This window comes from Chiloscyllium punctatum, chromosome 39 (assembly GCF_047496795.1).
Source record: "Chiloscyllium punctatum isolate Juve2018m chromosome 39, sChiPun1.3, whole genome shotgun sequence".
Lineage (NCBI taxonomy): Eukaryota > Metazoa > Chordata > Chondrichthyes > Orectolobiformes > Hemiscylliidae > Chiloscyllium > Chiloscyllium punctatum.
In genome coordinates this window covers 48,453,712-48,473,015 of record NC_092777.1, presented here as the reverse complement: position 1 = coordinate 48,473,015, position 19,304 = coordinate 48,453,712, and the positions used below count along the sequence as shown (strand labels likewise).

Sequence of the window (19,304 nt, the reverse complement as noted above, 5' to 3'; positions counted from 1 at the left end):
TACCTGATCAAGGAAGTTAGGCAAAACATTTAGAAAATTCTGTTTTAACACACGGTGATGTATGCCTGTCTACCCCAGGGTATACCACCACGCTGGTACAGGAATTACATTTTTGCTACACTTTGAAGTTGAAACTTATTACTATCGTCCATCAATAGCAGTGTAACAGTGTCTTTAACCTGTAGTCTCCCCAGTACAAATGGTTGGTTACATTGGCAACATACTAGATGTATAGCGCCACCTGGTGAGTTTTACAAGAGTGTGACTCTTATTCAACTGGCAAAGGTTACTCAAAATTACCATTAATTCCTTTTATTCCTGATGAAGGGCTTTTGCCCGAAACGTCAATTTTACTGCTCCTCGGATGCTGCCTGAACTGCTGTGCTCTTCCAGCACCACTAATCCAAAATTACTTCATTCCAGTCAATTGCTTGTGCACGGAGACAAGATAGTGCTCAAGCATTTGCCAACACTTGTTTTGCATAATGCAATACTTTGAGACTCTTCTTGCCTCTTATCCTTTATATATTACACTGCTGACCATCAGACACCTCAAAAGTAACTGACAACCAATTAAGCACCTCTGAACTTTTTCCAATTTTACATCCAATGTCTTTGCCTTTTATTTTGTTTATCAGTCAGATATTAGTATTTCCAGTGCTGGACATGATATCAAAAGCTGAAATGACAGAGAGATGTAAGGAGTGGGATGAGTTTCTCTGGGTATGCACTCTGTGCAGCCAGATAGCTGAGATTGAGTGAGGACCTGTCCAATTTGATGCAATCTCTCATTAGCATCCAGCTAATGGGTTGGTGGAGAGAAAAAGAGCAGCCCAGGGCTGGCCGCCGGTTCTAGGCTGCTACAACACCAGGTAAGGTAGGTCTTTTACTGGAGCGAGGTGTTATCTGAGCAGGTAGAGGTCTCAGTGGTACCCTAGGAGCTCTCCTAGTTCCTGCTCCTCCCGGTTCCCCTGAAATATAGTGAAACCTCCCTTTGGACTCGTCCTCTGGTATACGGGCAGTCTAAATTATACATTGCACACAACACATTCTCTTCCTCTTTCCATCCATTTTAAATATTTAACCTGATAAGAAGTGGTAGCTTTCGATTGCACAATTCCTTTGTGAACATGGCACATTAAATTTTACAATGCTGAGAAAATAACACCAGTACAGTGTGAGGGCAATTTATTTACAGTCATAAGGACCATGTGCAGAGCACAGAGATGGCGGCCTTTAAAATGAATTGACTGTGGCATTTTAAAAATGGAAAACATACAGTTTTAACAGACTGTGTACACAAATTTTTGATATTCTGAAGCATAGAAGGCCCCTCAGAGAGAGAAGAGTTCATCTTGAAAGCCTTTAGGTCAGATTTTGATTATATTAAAAGCAGTCAGGATGCTTGAGATTTTCTAGCAATTTATCAAATGTCTTCCCTTAATGTTTGATAAATTCACTAATTGTTTCCACAAAATGGAGAAGACAGGAGTTGAACGTAGTTGATTTGTTTGATATATTTGGAGCTGCAATTCTATGTAAGAAGGTGCTTGTGTGTCTTAATAGGCTCCATACTGTCCTCATATTTACATTGGAATTGGAGCAGTCAAATGAGCTCCCTTTCTTTCATGTCCACGTTGTGAAATTAGCCAGCAGGCTCTATACTACTTTTTCCTGCAAACCTACCTTCATTCATCAATATATGGACTCCTATTGTTCCACTCCCCATGGGACTGACCGAAATAGTACCTTTATTAATAGGGTCCAAGCTAATTATTCACTGTACAAGCTTGATCATGCTGTAAGGTTGAGTGAAATAGGGGTTGATAGGAAGGGTGAGGACAGTAACAAATTAAAACTACTATATATGAATGCAAGAAGTATTAGAAATAAGATGGATGAGCTTGAGGCTCTTTTGGAAACTGGCAGCTACGATATTGTGGGGATAACGGAGACGTGGCTTCAAGTGGACAGGGCCTGGGAAATGAATATTCAAGGCTATACGTACTATCGTAAGGACAGACTAACGGGCAGAGGGGGTGCAGTAGCCCTGTTAGTAAAGGATGACATTCAGTCCCTTGCGCGGGAGGACCTCGAATCAGGGGATGTAGAGTCAGTATGGATAGAGCTGAGAAATTCTAAGGGTAGAAAGACCCTCTTGGGAGTTTTCTACAGCCCCCCAAACAGTAGTATGGATGTAGGGTGTAAGTTGAATAAGGAGTGAAATTAGCCTGTCGCAAAGATGTTACTAGAGTTGTTATGGGGGATTTCAACATGCAGGTAGACTGGGAGAATCAGGATGGTATTGGACCTCAAGAAAGGGACTTTGTGGAGTGCCTCTGAGATGGATTCTTAGAACAGCTGGTGCTGGAGCCTACCAGGGAGAAGGCAATTCTGGATCTGCTATTATGCAATGAACCAGAATTGATCAGGGACCTCGAAGTGAAGGAGCCATTAGGAGGTAGTGACCATAATACAAGAAGCTTCAATCTGCAATTTGAAATGGAGAGGGTACAATTGGTAGGGTCAATATTTCAGTTGAAAAAAGGGGAACTATGGAGATATGAGGGAGGAGCTAGCCAAAGTTCAATGGTGCAATACCTTAGCAGGGATGACAGTGGAGGAACAATGGCAGATATTTCTGTGTATAATACAGAAGATGCAGGATCAGTTCATTCCAAGAAGGAAGAAAGATCCTAAGAGGAGGCAGGGGTGGCCGTGGCTGACGAGGGAAGTTAAGAAACATATAAAGTCAAAAGAGAAAAAGTATAACATGGCAAAGATAAGGGGAAAACGGAGGGCTGGGAAGCTTTTAAAGAACAACAGAGGATTACCAAGAAGGAAATATGCAGAGAAAAAATGAGGTACTAAGGTAAACTGGCCAAAAATATAAAGGAGGATTGTAAAAGCTTTTTTAGGTATGTGAATGGGAAAAAAATGGTTAAGACTAAAATTGGGCCCTTGAAGACAGAAACAGGGGAATATATTACGGGGAACAAAAAAATGGCAGAAGAGTTGAATTGATACTTGAGATCTGTGTTCCCTGGGGAAGACACAAGCAATCTCCCAGAGGTAACAGTGGCTGAAGGACCTAAACTGAAGGGAATTTATATTTGCCAGGAATTGGTATTGGAGAGACTGTTAGGTCGGAGGTTGATAAGTCGCCGGGGCCTGATGGTCTACATCCCAGGGTACTGAAGAAGGTGGCTTGAGAAATCGTGGATGCATTGGTGATTATTTTCCAGAGTTCGATAAATTCAGGATCAGTTCCTGCAGATTGGACGGTGGCTAATGTTGTACCACTGTTTAAAAAAGGAGCGAGAGAGAAAGCAGGAAATTATAGACCAGTTAGTCTGACCTCAGTGGTGGGAAAGATGCTGAAGTCAATTATAAAGGATGAAATTACGACACATCTGCATAGCAGTAACAGGATAGGTCAGAGTCAGCATAGATTTATGAAGGGGAAATAATGTTTGACTAATCTTCTGGAATTCTTTGAGGATGTAACTCTGAAGATGGACAAGGGAGATCCAGTGGATGTAGTGTACCTGGACTTTCAGAAAGCCTTTGATAAAGTCCCACATAGGAGGTTAGTGAGCAAAATTAGGGCGCATGGTATTGAGGGCAAAGTACTGACTTGGATTGAAAATTGGTTGGCTGACAGGAAACAAAGAGTAGTGATAAACGGCTCCCTTTCGGAATGGCAGGCGGTGACCAGTGAGGTACCGCAGGGATCAGTGCTGGGACTGCAGCTTTTTACAATATATATTAATGATATAGAAGATTGTATTAATAGCAACATTAGCAAATTTGCTGATGATACAAAGCTGGGTGGCAGGGTAAAATGTGAGGAGGATGTTAGGAGATTACAGGGTGACCTGGACAAGTTAGGTGAGTGGACAGATGCATGGAAGATGCAGTTTAATGTGGATAAATGTATGGTTATCCACTTTGGTGGCAAGAACAGGAAGGCAGATTACTACCTAAATGGAGTCAAGTTAGGTAAAGTGGCAGTACAAAGAGATCTGGGTATTCTTGTACATCAGTCAATGAAGGCAAGCATGCAGGTACACCAGGTAGTGAAGAAGGCTAATAGCATGCTGGCCTTCATAACAAGAGGGATTGAGTATGGATGCGAAGAAGTTCTTCTGCAGCTGTACAGGGCCCTGCTGAGACCACACCTGGAATATTGTGTGGAGTTCTGATCTCCAAATTTGAGGAAAGGCATTCTGGCTATTGAGGGAGTGCAGCGTAGGTACACAAGGTCAATTCCTGGAATGGCGGGACTTTCTTGAAAGATTAGAGCAACTGGGCTTGTATACCCTTGAGTTTATAAGACTGAGAGGGGATCTGATTGAGACATATAAGATTATTAAAGGATTGGACACCCTGGAGGCAGGAAACATGTTTCCGCTGATGGGTGAGTCCCGAACCAGAGGACACAGCTTAAAAATAAGGGGTTGGCCATTTAGGACAGAGATGAGGAGAAACTTCTTCACCCAGACAGTGGTGGCTGTGTGGAACACTCTGCCCCAGAAGACAGTGGAGGCCCAGTCTCTGGATTCGTTTAAGAAAGAGTTGGATAGACTTCTCAAGGATAGTGGAATCAAGGGTTATGGAGAGAAGGCAGGAACAGGATACTGATTGAGGATGATCAGCCATGATCATAATGAATGGTGGTGCAGGCTTGAAGGGCAGAATGGCCTACTCCTGCATCCATTGTCTATTGATCCTGAAAAAAACATCCTGAGTGTTAATGGCTACCTGATCAGATAATTTCCTGCCTTATATTGTGCAAATACATGAATGGATCTAACTTTGTAATTCATTCATGGGATGAGGGCATCACTGGCTAGGCCAACATTTATTGCCATTCACTAGTTGCCCAATCTCTCAGCATCTAATTGAAAGTTAAACCAAAGACAAATGTCTCATCTTGATGGGGATTACCCTGATTCTCGAATTGTCCAGTAAAACTGATAGCATCTCAGCATTAGAGGAGTCTTGGGGTCGTAATATTCCTCAACTAAATCTTAATATCTGGTGCCTCAGGGAAAGTTAGGTTCCTAATAACTGAAAAAGCTTCAGATCCACAAGCTGTCAGGGGAATCACTCGTTGCTTTTCTTCTGCCCTAATGTCACTTGCCTGGAAAAATTGCAACATTTCCCCATACTTGTCCCAGTCTTTGATAGCAGGATCAAATGAGTCAAGCTTCCCAAACCACAGCATTATGCCAGAAATGCTTACCCCAACGGAAAGAAGGCTGTTGCAAGTGAATTTTTTCAGGAGTGTGCCTTTCTCTCATCATCACTGAGATACCTCCACAGAGGCCAGTATCTCATCATCAAGTCACCCTTTATTTACACGAGGAGAGTCCTTAACACAGCTTCGTCAGAGCCAGCTCTCAGAATGAACAGGATGTCTGATACTCCTGTTCTTATTTGTCAGCCAGGGCTCCCTGATTGGACCAGGATAACAGCCCCAATCAGGGAACTCATATTGCATGTGGCCTATGTGGCTGACCTCATTACAATCACAACAAAAGTCTTTCCTCCTGAAGTGTTTTTTTGTTGTTAAGTCAAAAATATGGCAATCAATTCGCACAAGGTCCCATGAACAGCAATGAGGTACTGACCTGATGATCTGTTTTATTGAAGTTGTTTTGGGGGATAAACCCATGTTAGTATACCAGGGATACTTCCTTTGCCCTTCTTTGAAATAGTGTCATGGAATCCACTCAGGAGGACCCATGATGCTGTGGTTGAACATCAGATTTTAAAAAATGGCACTTGCAACATGCAATATTCCCTCAGTGCTTGCCTGGAATATGTCCTAAACTCTACCATAGGATTGAAAATGTAATCTTTTGCTTCTGAGATGAGACTGCTACCAAATGAGCTGGAACCAACACGGATTCAGAAGCTCATTTGATGGAAATGAACGTGTTTGCAAGTAACTCAGCAGGATATCATGTATTTGTCTAACAATCTCACATAGCACATCTCTGTTGTAATTAAAGGATTGTTTGATCACACGAACTGCTCCAAGCCTAAAACCAAAAACTGGCAGGCTTTCAAAATCCAAATTATGGAAATTAACACAATTGTTTGCAATTTTTCCTTTTGTTAGTTTCACTAAATGGTATTTACAAAACAATAGCAATGAATTCTTCATGAGACAATATACTTAGCCTTATGTTTGTGCAGTGGTTTACAATTCATTATCTCATCTTCTATTAATAATGGAATCAATTTCTCAGTTTTAATAAAGAGTGTATTCTGAACCATTCTAACACTTCTTACAATTAACCTTTGTACATGAACCAAAATCAATGGAATGCAAATTACAGTATTTCAAATCACTACTAACCAGATTGTCTGCCTACTAAGTCAAAGAACAAGAATCAAGACAACTGTTAGTATAAAACAAATGGAATATGAAATTACTTTCAATTTCAAATGGAATTTTCAAAGTGAAGATGAGCAAACCAGCAGGAGTGCCAAACTATGATGCCATCCTTGGCTTCATATATGTATTACAGGTCTCCCCCACTTTTCGAAAGTTTGCTCTCCGTCACTTTGCTCTTCAGAAAGTCATACATTAGCACCTGTTTTCACTAACCAAAAGAAATTCGAAGAGGATTTTCGCTTTTCCGAAAAGAGTTAAAACTTTTTTCATATAAATTAATGTGTCTTTGCTTTATGCCATTTCAGCTTACAAAAGGTTTCATAGGAACAGTCTACTTTTGGATAGCGGGGGATACCTGAAACTATTTTCATTGGAAACTGGTTATGCAGATTTACCAGGATGTTGACCAGACTAAAATAGTTAATTGATGAAGCAAGGGTGCATTGAAGTCACTTGTATTTTCTGGAGTATATAATGGTGAAGGGATGATTTTATGGATATGTGAAAGGAATTGATAGGAAAGTGAAGTAATATGGATTAGGGGGACTCAACCTTAAAATTAAAACCACACCATTCTAGAAATATGTCAGCAAGCCTATTTTGACACAAATACTGGTGGAAAACTGAAACACTCTTTACCAAAAAAAATCTTGATTCTAAGTAAATTGACCATTAAAAATGGAAATTAATTAGTTTTAGGAAGGGATATTATAGCAGTTTGAGCCAAGACAGTTACAGGCTAAGGTAAGATGATTTAATTGAATGCTAGTATGGGTTTGAGTGGCTGAAAGGCCTTCCTCCATTGCTATGCACTACATTGTGCTTTCTGATAACAAGCTATATTTGGAGATGGATTTAAAATGAAATTAAGTAATTTGTTTAGACCATTCAGAAACCATGCCTGCCACTACCTCTGGGACCTCAATGCAAAACTGTGGTACTTGAGTTGCAAGTAGTGCCACAGATTGGTGAATAACTCACAGGAATTGTTGTGGAATGTTGTACCATGTCAAACTCTTTAAATACAAAATGGACCCTTTTAAATTGCAGACAGCTGAACATTCCTCACATGAAACAACTTCAGACTTAAATGATCCTTCCCACTGTATAAGTCACTCAACAGATTGTACAGGACATTGCACAGCTTGGGATATTTTTTGGAATGTTCCAATTTATTTTTACAGATTATGTATAGCCAATTTATTTTTACAGATTATTTATAGCCACATAGTAATAGGCATTTCTGAACATAGTGCAACATCTTTTAGAACCGAATGAAGATGTTCTTTACACAGATCAAACTTCACAAATAACAGGCATTTGTTTGGGTTTGCCATCACCAATTCTTCAGTGCATAAAAGACCCCAAAGCCCATTCAAGGTGAACTATCGAATTCCTTTCTTAAAGTTCACTGCAAGTTTCCACGTCTGGATGCTTTTAGCCAGAGTGATTTCACCAGAAAGGTTGTCTTCTAGTCCTGGCAGAATATCGGAACCCTTGGACTCCAAGTAACTCAAAATTGTATCATTAAGGCTGAAAACAAAACAAAGGGTGAATGCTTACAACTCAAAACTCAATGCAGAATATATTGAAGCACTTTTTCTCACCTATTTCAAGTTCCAATAAACAGGTCCATGACTTTGCTTTTGTTTTAAGTTGATCTCATTGCCAAATTACTTTGATGGGATGTTTTGCAGCTATTTTATTTTTCAATTACACACCTCACATACACTGGCATGTAGGGACTCCGTCTACACCTTTAACACTGGCCCATCATCCAGGGACAGAATCCTTTATAAATGGAAGGTGTTGCCAGCATTTCTTCCATCAGCTCTAGATAGCTGTTACTGGAGATTGCAGGGTTGTGGGATCCCTGCTGCTTTTCCTCACACTACTGTATAGTCAAGGGCATGGCAAGGAAAGGGAAAGATAAAGAAAGATGAGAAGGAATGTCATTTTTTTCTAGACTTATGGGCATTTAATGGTCTCGTTAGGCTTAATCTAGTGACAATCTAAGACCTCATTCCAACTTCACTGACATGATATGGCAAGGAGTGAAAACGGGAAACCTGCTTTCTCAATATCTGAGATTCTTCAAAACTTAGTATGTATTTGAGCATAGGCTGAGGTAGCAATTTGGAATTGGCACTGTCTCTCTTCAACAATGTGATGATGATGGTGCTATTGTCATAGCAGGGAGAGTTAATGTACTGGAGAAATGGCCTCTGATGGGCTGACTGCTGTGCCTTGTCCCTATATCTTTTTATGGTCTTATCCTGTCAGTATCTGAACCTGAATCTTGGAAAACCCCAAGCATTATATACTTTACAAGTGCTTTTGATTTGAAGCATCCAGCAGGAAATTGAAGAGATTTCAGTTGATCACTTGTTTAATGCTTAACCTGACCTTACACTCCTTGAAAATCAATGGTAAGGGTGCACTGGTCCCTTAGAAAGACAATGACACTTAATTGTGATAAGAACATTGGTAGGGAATTTTTAAACATGGGGAGTTTGTTGTGGACAGCTTTGGGTGTCGGTGAAAATTCGCTTGTTCTTGCCATAGGTGTATCGCATGTCATTAGAGTTTGACGATCAAGTTGCTTGGCCACGCAATGGCATACTTCCCACGACCATCAATTTTTAAACTCAGAGACCCTAGCCCAGAAGTAGGGACACTACCACTGCACCGCAAGATCTTTGAGTCCAGAATAAAATCAGCTAATTCAAGTAAAGGATGACCCAGTCTGAACCAGCCGGTTTCCTATTACAATAGGTAAAAATTTACCCTGAATAGTGAAATGCCCCCTTCACCAAAATGCCCAGCTGATTGGTCATCCTCAGTGAGCCAATCAAAATTAGTGCCGATTGTATAAACTTTATGAGAGCACCATGCTCTTCCCTCATGCCAGAATTATTCAAACCTGATCTGTTTGGGATCCTAAACCAAGAAGTGCAAATCTTCCTTTCTGGGAACACCTTTATTCCAGTTGCACTATAACTACTGGTGTATATTACCTCCATTTGGACGAGAAGTTGTTATCAACATTGCTTTGAGTAGTCTTCAGGACCAGAATCTCATGCAGCTCCCAAAGAAAAGTGTTGATGTTGGTGGATGCAAAAAAGGTTTTCAGCTCTGCTTCCTCTTGAGGAGATAAGTGTTTCTTGTATGCCTCAGGGATTCTCTCAAATGGGTCCTAATAAAAACAAGAGACAAATTAATAACACCGCTCCTTTCAATTTACTGAAAACCTGGATGCTGCAAAATTATGTTTTTAATTCACCAAACTGGATGCTATGATGGCCACTGCAACATTTAAAAGAGAATTTAAGACTGACTTCTTTATCCAGAAATCAACTTCAGAAGCAAAGACAATGTCCTGTATAAGGACAATCTCCAGAGAAATAGAAATCATGCTAAAAGTAAAATGGTCAAGAAGTTAAAGATACAGGATGTATAAATATAGTATTCGCAAGGGAGATCAAAGTGAGTCAAAACATCGCAATTCCCCAATCCAATGGTCCCATTTCTCCAGTATACCTTTGAACATATTCAACACTGACCTGAAAACAAATCAGTGATATCATTAAGGGGAGGTACCATAGCACATGAGCACTCTTGTTAATATGGATGCAGCAGTGTCAGGCTCAATGACCTTACCGTGACAAATCTAAGGAGGAGAGACAGATAAATAAATAGATAGAGATAGAGAGAGAGAGATATGGCCAAGTGAGAAAGACAGAGATTGTTCTTCTGTCCATCAAAGGGGCGATGGTCAATTATCTAAGAGCATCGAGATAATGGATGAAAACCAAGGGACAGAGGACAGAAATAAAATCTCAACAGAAGGGAAGAGCCAAACTCGAAAGAATGCTTAGAGTCAATAACCACAACTTGTAAGAGTGAAGCACAGTCAAAATTTAGAACAGGATTGAAGTAACTAATGACTTTCTATCTTGTAAAAGGTCACGTTTTAATCTATTAGCCAATTCCGTTTGCTAATCGACGTAACATATTTTGCTTCAGTTTTACTGATATGTTGCTGAACAGGAATACTGGTATGACCAATCTCACCTTCTCTGTGCCCAGCATGACCTCAGATTTCAACGATGATAGGAGCTGCCAGAGGGACAGAGTGTGCTTTAACTTGCATCCTTCAAATGCCTAGTGGGATAAGTATAAAAACATTGCAGTTAAGATAAGGCAGGTGGAAAATTGACACTCTGACAGGAACCAAATTACTGTGCCCATATATGGTGTGATTGATAAATAACTGCAGATCTCATGCTCCAGAATCATGTGATCTCAGAACTCAGATTGGCAGCGTATCAGAGTAGTTTAACCTTTCTGTGCATTTGTTGATAAATGGCATAATGAAAACAGAGCTATCTGAGTTTATTCTGAGTATCATTGAGTGCTTTATTTCCTTGGTTACTAGACAGTTGTAGCTGTTTGTATTGCAAAAATAATCAAGTGAAGTGCATTTACCTGTACCGTGTGCAAGCCATTATCCATTAAATTTAGTTTATTCAGCTAAATGGTGTAATTACAGTCACACCTGTGGCTAGTCAGTATTTTCTACTGGGGAAGATGTAGTTGGGTAAAGGTGAACAAGTGGATATATGTGAAGAGAAAGTACATGGATTAATGAGGTGGGTGTGCACACACAGGACAATTACAAACTAATCCAAATACCAGACAATTATAGCCAGGAAATGAAATAGAATGGAAAAGCTGTAAAAGAAGTGACTGATAAGTATCTCAGAGGTGAAAAGTCAAATATGGTTACTATGCCGGAGAGGAAATGTTTACTTTATGCAAGCACTAATGACGTTTTCCAGATAGTGAGTATGTTTACACAGACCTTGCTGACACAGGCTAACACACGCCGATCCATGCGTAAAGTATCTTTGAGATAGCAGAGGAGCCTGCTGTCTGGAGATCCTCCTGAAGTAGCAAGGAATCCGACTACAATCTCAATGATATCCAGGGCATCACAAATGTCACTGTAAGATTTCAGCACCATCGTGATTGCATTGCAGACAGAATGTGATAATGTTTCCTTCAGTGGAGAAAATAAAATAAATATCATTCCCTCAATTTATTTTCATACAAATTGGTAGAACTGTATGTGAACATTGATGCCTTGTTGGTACTGGCTAGTACAGGCTGGATTATACTATTCAGAATGGTGCTGCCAGTGCTGTTGAGGATCCAACAGCCAATTGGAGGGAGGAATCCACAGGAACAGTAAGAAGAGATAGACTTGCTGTCAGATTTAACTTGGTGACAGGCAAAGGTGGAGGGTAATAACAGAAGGATGACAAAGATGTGTGACTCCAATTGGTTTAGAGTTGCTACATTCCTGAACCAGTTCTTTTAGGTTCCAAACTATTCATACCTCACAGCCCTTCAGAGATCAGATCATTCTACTGTCTAAAATATACAAGCCTCATTACTTACAGGTCTATGATCAAGACCATAAAATATCCCTTGAAGACAGACAGAAAAATGAATACACTGCATTAAATTGCTGTTCTACAGATTTGCCATTAGTTGGTCAGCCAAACTTAGCTACACTTAGTGGGAATTATGAGGCATTCTAATACTACTTTAGAAAATGCTGAAACCTTTCACAGATTAGATTTTTTTGACTGGTGTTTATTAATAAAAATGTTAACTCTTCGTATGAAACCAAGATTGAAGAAATGAAATGACAGCACTGAAACATGTCAATGATTGTTCTGTTTGGAGTAGGGACAGCATTATGCTATCTCAGTTCTAATTGAGACAAAATGCAAACATAATTTGTTTGGCTTGTTTACCATCAACTTGGATTTAAGTAGCAAAATGATGCCACAAAAGTTGATTAGCAGTCCTGCACTATTTTGGTATATTTGAGTACAAACTTGCTGAAAGCAGGAATCAGACATTGGAAAATGGCCAGAAACAGCATCATAGAGTAATAGAGATGTACAGCACGGAAACAGACCCTTTGTTCCGACTCGTCCATGTTGACCAAACATCCTACCTAACCTCGTCTGATTTGCTAGCACTTGGCTCATATCCCTTAAGGCCCTTCCTATTCATATCCCTATCCAGAACCCTTATAAATGTTACAATTGTACCAGCCTCCACCATTTCCTCTGACAGCTCATTACACAAACACACTACCCTCTATGTGAAAAAGTTGCCCCTTAGGTCCCTTTTATATCTTTCCCCTCTTACCGTAAACCTATTCCCTCTAGTTCTGGACTCACCCACCTCAGGGAAAAGACCTTGTCTATTTACCCTATCCAAGCCCCTCATGATTTTATAAACCTCTATAAGGTCACCCCTCAGCCTCTGACGCTCCAGAGAAAACAGCCCCAGCCTATTCAACCTCTCCCTATAGCTCAAACCATCCAATCCTGGCAGGATCCTTGTAAATCTTTTCTGAACCCTTTCAAGTTTCACAACATCTTTCCGATAGGAAAGAGACCAGAATTGCACGCAATATTTCAAAAGTGGCCTAACCAATGTCCTGTACAGCCGCATACTTAGAGGAATGACCAGAAGCACCTCTGGGATTAATTTCAAATTTAAAAAAAAATCAGTTGACCATTTTGGGGCATCAAGGTTATCTTGCTGCTAATCCTGCCCTTACAATAATGTCCCAAATTGTTGTAGTCCTCCCCTTTAGGTCTTCTGCTAATCCTGTGAACGCAGATGACTGTTCATTTTGTGCCTCATTCTGCCTCTGTATTTCCAGAAATACTACTGAGCTGCTTGATGGCACTCAGAATGTGTTGACAGCTAAATATAATTGAGCCTCTCGCTACGCTGCACAAGAGAAAACCAGTAATGTAGATAATAAAACTTGGAAATGAACGCACTGGTTGTACTGGAACACTGTTCTGAGGTATACAAGACCAGTCTGACCAATTGCATCATCCACAAATTTTATTTGTCGTTCTTTCTGGGAAGGGATCTCTGGTGACCATGATGTTTGCTTTAGCCACTAGACACATTCTCAGCAGCGTGATCAATATTTGTCAGTAATTGTTGGCTTTTTATAATGTAATCTTCGAATTGAAGATTAACTGTATCTTGTTCAGGAATGAGTTAAGATGCTGTATTTTTGCCTGCCACCAGCAAATGTTTGCTCAGTTGGATTCAGCCATTAAATGAGACACTCTCTATGATAGCAGGTAACTTCACTTTGGACAGAACCTACTTGTCCAGGCCTACCATAAAACACAAATATTGAAAAGAATGGATCTGACAGTAAATTATGTCCTGCCAATTTTAAATCCAGACTGCAGAATTTGTTCTGCCCAAGGAAATTACTTACTTGAGATATCTTTGCTTTTAGCTCTGTGAAGATGCTTGAATAATCTCTTTCATGTCTTCCAACAAATTTGGGAATTTTCTGTTTTAAAAAAAAAGTAAATGTGAATTGGTTCTGTCATTCTAAAGTTAGACTAGTTTTCAAAAAAAATATACTTACAGAGTCAACTATGAATGGTTTTCCTTTCAGGAACACGCGTATCAACTGCCGTTCAATATTTTTAATATCAAATTCTGGTAATGTCTCATGTCCTTTCTCCAGTAAGTACTGGCAGTTTGATAAAACAAGTGGGATGAAATCTTTATCAGGGTCACAGAGAATTAACTGTGAATCTGATACCTCTTCTGGATTGACAGATGACCTGCCAGAAAAAAATGGATATATTGTATAAATTATATACAATTATGTGAAGTAATCTCACTCTGAAATGGGAAATGGAAAGAGGAAACTATAATTGGAAACACAGTAACAATGGAACTTCATTTACTGAATCACACTATTTGAGAAACATTAGGAAGAATCACGTTTAATCTTGATCAAGTAGATTCACTAAACTGGGTGTCACTCAGGAAAATCAATCCAGGAATTTGCTTACTTTTTAATATCACTCATGGCTCCAAGGAGATCATTTTGAATCTCAATGAGAAACTTGTTGAGTTCAATGGCACAAAGGCCTGGACCTTGTGGTTGAGGCAACAAAATTTCAATGGGACTTTCAAATGTTAAATCTTTCTGGCACAGCTCTTGTGGGATTTTCGGATCTGGAAAACAAAATATTGAAAATACAACTAGAACAGAGATACGCAATTTTGTATGTTGCTGAGTTTGCTAAACCCTTTTGGTACTCTGCAGGCAACATGATAGCCTATCACAATTGTATGGAAGCAGCTAGGAGAGGGCCAGCAAGCCTAGTTTCTAACTCAGTTAAAAGCAATTGTGAGTAGCAATTTCAAATATACTAACCTATGAGACAAATTGTTGTTTTGTTCAATGAGTATGAAAGAAATTGTTTAAAAAATTGAATGGACTGATTCCTACCTCAACAAGAAGTTGGTTTGGATTTGGCAGCAAGATAGAAAGGAGGAAGCTTAATGCATTTGACTCAATATGATTGTGGGTAAAATAATTTTTCATAACAAACACGCAGGTCTCAAGGTCTAAATATTCTAACTTTTAAGTGGTTGGCACGTTCGCAGAACCAAAAGGTTTACTATAAATTCGATACCAAAAAAAGTTCTCCTTCATCTAACTGCACTGCTTGGTCTTCCATAGGACCTCAGTTTAGACTAGTAGAAGACAGACTTCTACACTATGATGGTTTTAATAGCTGGATGTTCATTCCTGCTCTACAGAATGGATATATATCAATTTGTCTTGCTGTATGCCAAGCCATACTCACTTTCTCATTTACTTCAGCCAAAGGTTGTGTTTTGGAAAAGCCCTACTGTCAGAAAATCATCAATATGATATTATGTGACACAGATGCACAAAAACACAGATTTCAGGAAAAGCTTCCCTTCAGTCAGAGACTGAGGAGAGCCTGTCCAGTTCTGGAGTCTCTAATCACACTGGCAATCAGAAGACTGTTGTGAAAAGTGTTAGAAACTGTCAAAGAAGAATGGGGTCACTAAATAACATTACTCCATCAGGAAAACTGATCCATTACTGGATACTACAGTTAGAATATACTCACTGTTTTTTGCCAATAACAAACACAGCTGATTCCAAAGCTGTAAAAAAATCTTGATCCTTTTTTCAAAGCTTTGCTTTTTGCCCTGTTGATCTAGAACCAAAAAAATGAAACAAGAATAAAGCAAGTGTCTATAAACAGAACACAAATACTACTGTCATTCATCTATATTTAATTAACGTACACTTATATTCTAGGCCTTTCCTTAATTCCCCTTCCTTTTATTGTCCAATAGACAGCCAAGATATAGACCAAAACAAGCAGAAAATTATTTGATCAAAGAATTTGAAACACTATATAGTTTACTGTTGTGCATTTCCACTGTATTCACAGTAAATGAGCTCCACACAACGGAACACTTCTTACATTAAGAATAGCATCTTACCTGGAGCCATTTGCTGAAGGAACTGAGAAATGGTCTTTGATTTAATATCTGAGGCACTTTGGAAAGTCCTGATTAATTCATACTGCAGTCCAAGAAGATCGGGTAAATTCTTAAGCATCTTTATATAATTTGCCTAAAAGATACGTTCAGATGGATGTCATTTTATAAGGTAATCAAGTTAAGACATTGGTCATGAATCACTAAGTTTCCAGTAATCTTAAAGTTTGTGTCTCTTTATCAGTTAATAAAATCATTAAATAATTGCAAACAAATTAATTAAAAAAGAGCAACGTGTTAAATATTCCACTATTTTTTAGAAATATGCAGACTTTTGAGTGAACAACTCATGAGATTTTAAACAGCTCCAGGTTGATATTACATGGATTTAATGAAAATCAAAGAAATGTATGTGTGGACAACAATTCAGGAGAAATTAGACAGAAAAATGTTACTTTGTCAGCACACACAATTAATCACTTTTTAAACCTTCGAGTTCCCAATTTGAGGACTCCTCAAAACAACATATGACTTACTGGTTGCAGTCATCAGGACCCAGATGCGTAGATGTTTATCAGGGAGCAAAGATGGGAAGGACAAAAGAATCTATTGTTTGGCATGGAGACATAGACATTAGCTTTAACAATTCCTGCAAGGCACTAACTGGACAGGGGCAGTTTGCATAGGAGGGGGCCCTAATCCATTCAATTCTTGCCCGATCTGCATCTGCTCTGAGTTAGCGGGGACCTTTCTCAAATAGGTTCTGGAAACAGAACTAGCTCTTTTGAAGACGGAAGCAGTGGTGGCTTCTCCACCAAGCCAAAGGTGTTGAGATTGGAGTGCAGGGTCAACATAATTGTTTTTGGTCATTTTAACAGTTTCCCAGGAGGAGCAAACATAGGGGTAAAGCCTGGGGTATGAGATGCTTCAAAAGGAGGTTGTCAAGTATGTTCATGAGGGTCTGCAATTAAAAGTCTTCAAACCCTTCTACAACCACTTCCAGATGAACCAACCACTTGTGAAGCTATCTTCTCAACAGGAATGATAAGTGATCCCATCATGTCACAGTACCTTCTAAAAAAATGTGAAGGTAACGATGCTATAGTTATATCAGACCAAAGGGATGTTCTCCGTTTAGGGAGAGAGAGACAATTGGTGGTGTTTTAACCTGAGAGTTGTGACCTCACCATTAGGTGAGGAGAGAGGTTGAACAGGAACATCCTACATGGCCACCTCTGCTGGGGCAGGAATTGAACCCACACTGATGGTGTTACTCTGCATCATAAAGTATCCAGCCAACTGAATATAGTTTGCTTAAACAGCAGCCCAAAGAGCAGGTAGGAGTGACAAGCTTAAACCATAAAATGTCTGGAATGTTAGGACAACAATAATATCAAAGGCATTTTGACACCCTTACATATGCTTATTACTTTTTTATATGACATTTATTGACTTGTATATCTTGAAACCATAATAACATTTTCTGTGTCTAAGTCACTATATAAGCAGAAGGATAATTGTTCTCTCTCATTGTTTCCTCTCTAAAGTTCTTCTCTGACAAAGATGGAAAATCCAATTGCAAAAATGGGTCATTTTCACTGTCTCCTTCTTTGTGCTTCTTTGGCAAGTTTATTAACTTAAAAGCTGAATGACAGCAGCAGGCAGGTCTAGATTCAGTCTATAATCTCTACCCAGTTAACTAATGTCAGCCAGGAAGTATTAAGGGAATGGAACTGCTTTTAGAAAATTATGTTTAACTTAGAATGTCAACTGCAATGGACATGAAAAGATCTGATGCTAAATATACATACAGCTTACAGGGAATGGAATCAAACCAGTAGTGGAATGAGAGATCTGAAAGTTGCAGTGCACACCTCTGGAAATGGCCATGGCTAGTGCTGGAAAGTTACTGCTAAAGCAAATAAGCTGTATGTACAGCAAAAGTCAACACAAAGCAAAGCTTATCAATTTGTCCTTCAGCTTCACCTTTACACAATACAAAATGCTGAGCCTTTGGAAAGTGTACAGAAAAGGGCCACAGGATTAATTTATAGTCTAAAAGATTTCATTTATTCAGACAGACACCATTTTTAAAAATGGTGTCTCAATGCAAGTTTCATTCAGGTTCACAAAATTATGAAGGGCCTGGGCTATGTTAAAATGTTGGACAATTATTTCAAATGGGTAGATTTGGAAAGCGCAGGGGGGAAAGGCTTCAGATTACAGAAAGTCGGAATTGATTTGAATATAAGAGGACTCTCCTTTTGGCGGAGAAAAATAGGTACGTGGTTCACGTTGCCAGATTTTCTGGTGAGCACTGACTCACCATATTCCTTTAAGAGCAACACCTACTGTTTTGGTTGCAGTAAATGTTTTAATGGTCTGGTGATCTTCCATTCTTACTGGGAACATTCCTCTCATGATCACATCAAAGAACTTGGTTATGGGTGGCATTTTATGTTAAGAGCTAATCCGCTACTTAAGCATAACTTAAAATAAAAACACAAAGTACCTTTTGAAGAAATTTCCACAGTATAGGTGTCGCTTTCTTTCCCCCCTTTTGCTCTACAATCCGAGTAAAGTTCTCTACACATACTCGACGATCATATTTCCAGGCAGAGGAACAGTTTAAAACATCATCAGAGGTTATAAAATCTGATGGGTCTCCGTACAGCATTTTAACAACAGGACTCCCACCAATTCTCTCATCAGAACTGATCTGCTTGCCCACATGCAACAACGTTTCATCAAGATTCTGTGAATTACAAAGAGAGAGGAAAATATCCTAGTTTACTACCTTCATGGCTTAATGTTCACCAGCAAGTCAAGTGCAGAACTGTCTCTAGTTTTATGCTGGAACACAGTTTAACTGCTACTTAATGTTTAGTGACCAGGTTTCATTTAAACTTCCAAATCTCAAAAGCTCAATCTCACATTGTCAGATCAATGTATATAGGCTAAAAATAACAATTCGATTTATTAAAAATGAGATTACATACAGAAGCAGTAAAGTGCAACAAGAAACTAAAACTATAAACAAAGCATCATCTGTAATCAAGAATTTAATGTTCTTCTCCAAAGCTTTGACTGCGCAGGCGCAATATTCCTAGATATCCATATAGGCCCTGAGCTTTATTCAGAAATAAAGTTGAACAGATGGAATGATTTATGCCATAGGAAGGGTAATCATATCACAGATGTTAATGTTGAGAAAGTAACTGTTTTTAGTGGTTCAAACATCGGGGATAAAGGGGATAAAATTTAGCCTTTGCCTCTTGACAGTTAATTAATTTAACTTAATGTTACTGGGATCAGGTAGGTTCTATAAAAGATAGGCAATCGACTCACCCAGTTTACTGTGTGAGGCATGAAGCTGCAAGTCACTTCCAACTAATTTATAGCTTTGTTGATGTGAATCAATTTCAGCTAAAATCATTATTCAAAGGCACACTGCATCTCATAGACACTAAAAAGTAGGAAGCTATATTTGTTA

General features: G+C 39.2%; 1 protein-coding gene across 1 annotated transcript in view; it reads right to left on the bottom strand.

Moving 5' to 3' along the window:
- Positions 1-7,560: 7,560 nt before the first annotated feature.
- Positions 7,561-19,304, bottom strand: part of LOC140464041 (E3 ubiquitin-protein ligase rnf213-alpha-like) — a 158,271-nt gene continuing 146,527 nt past the window's right edge. The window contains exons 64-73 of the mRNA XM_072558680.1: positions 18,324-18,566; positions 15,815-15,947; positions 15,433-15,522; positions 14,335-14,500; positions 13,899-14,100; positions 13,743-13,820; positions 11,274-11,471; positions 10,484-10,573; positions 9,427-9,605; positions 7,561-7,942 (exon numbers count right to left, since the gene is read on the bottom strand). Coding sequence (XP_072414781.1) covers positions 7,795-7,942; positions 9,427-9,605; positions 10,484-10,573; positions 11,274-11,471; positions 13,743-13,820; positions 13,899-14,100; positions 14,335-14,500; positions 15,433-15,522; positions 15,815-15,947; positions 18,324-18,566 — 1,527 coding nt within the window. The 3' untranslated portion in view covers positions 7,561-7,794. The remainder of the gene's footprint in view (positions 7,943-9,426; positions 9,606-10,483; positions 10,574-11,273; positions 11,472-13,742; positions 13,821-13,898; positions 14,101-14,334; positions 14,501-15,432; positions 15,523-15,814; positions 15,948-18,323; positions 18,567-19,304) is intronic.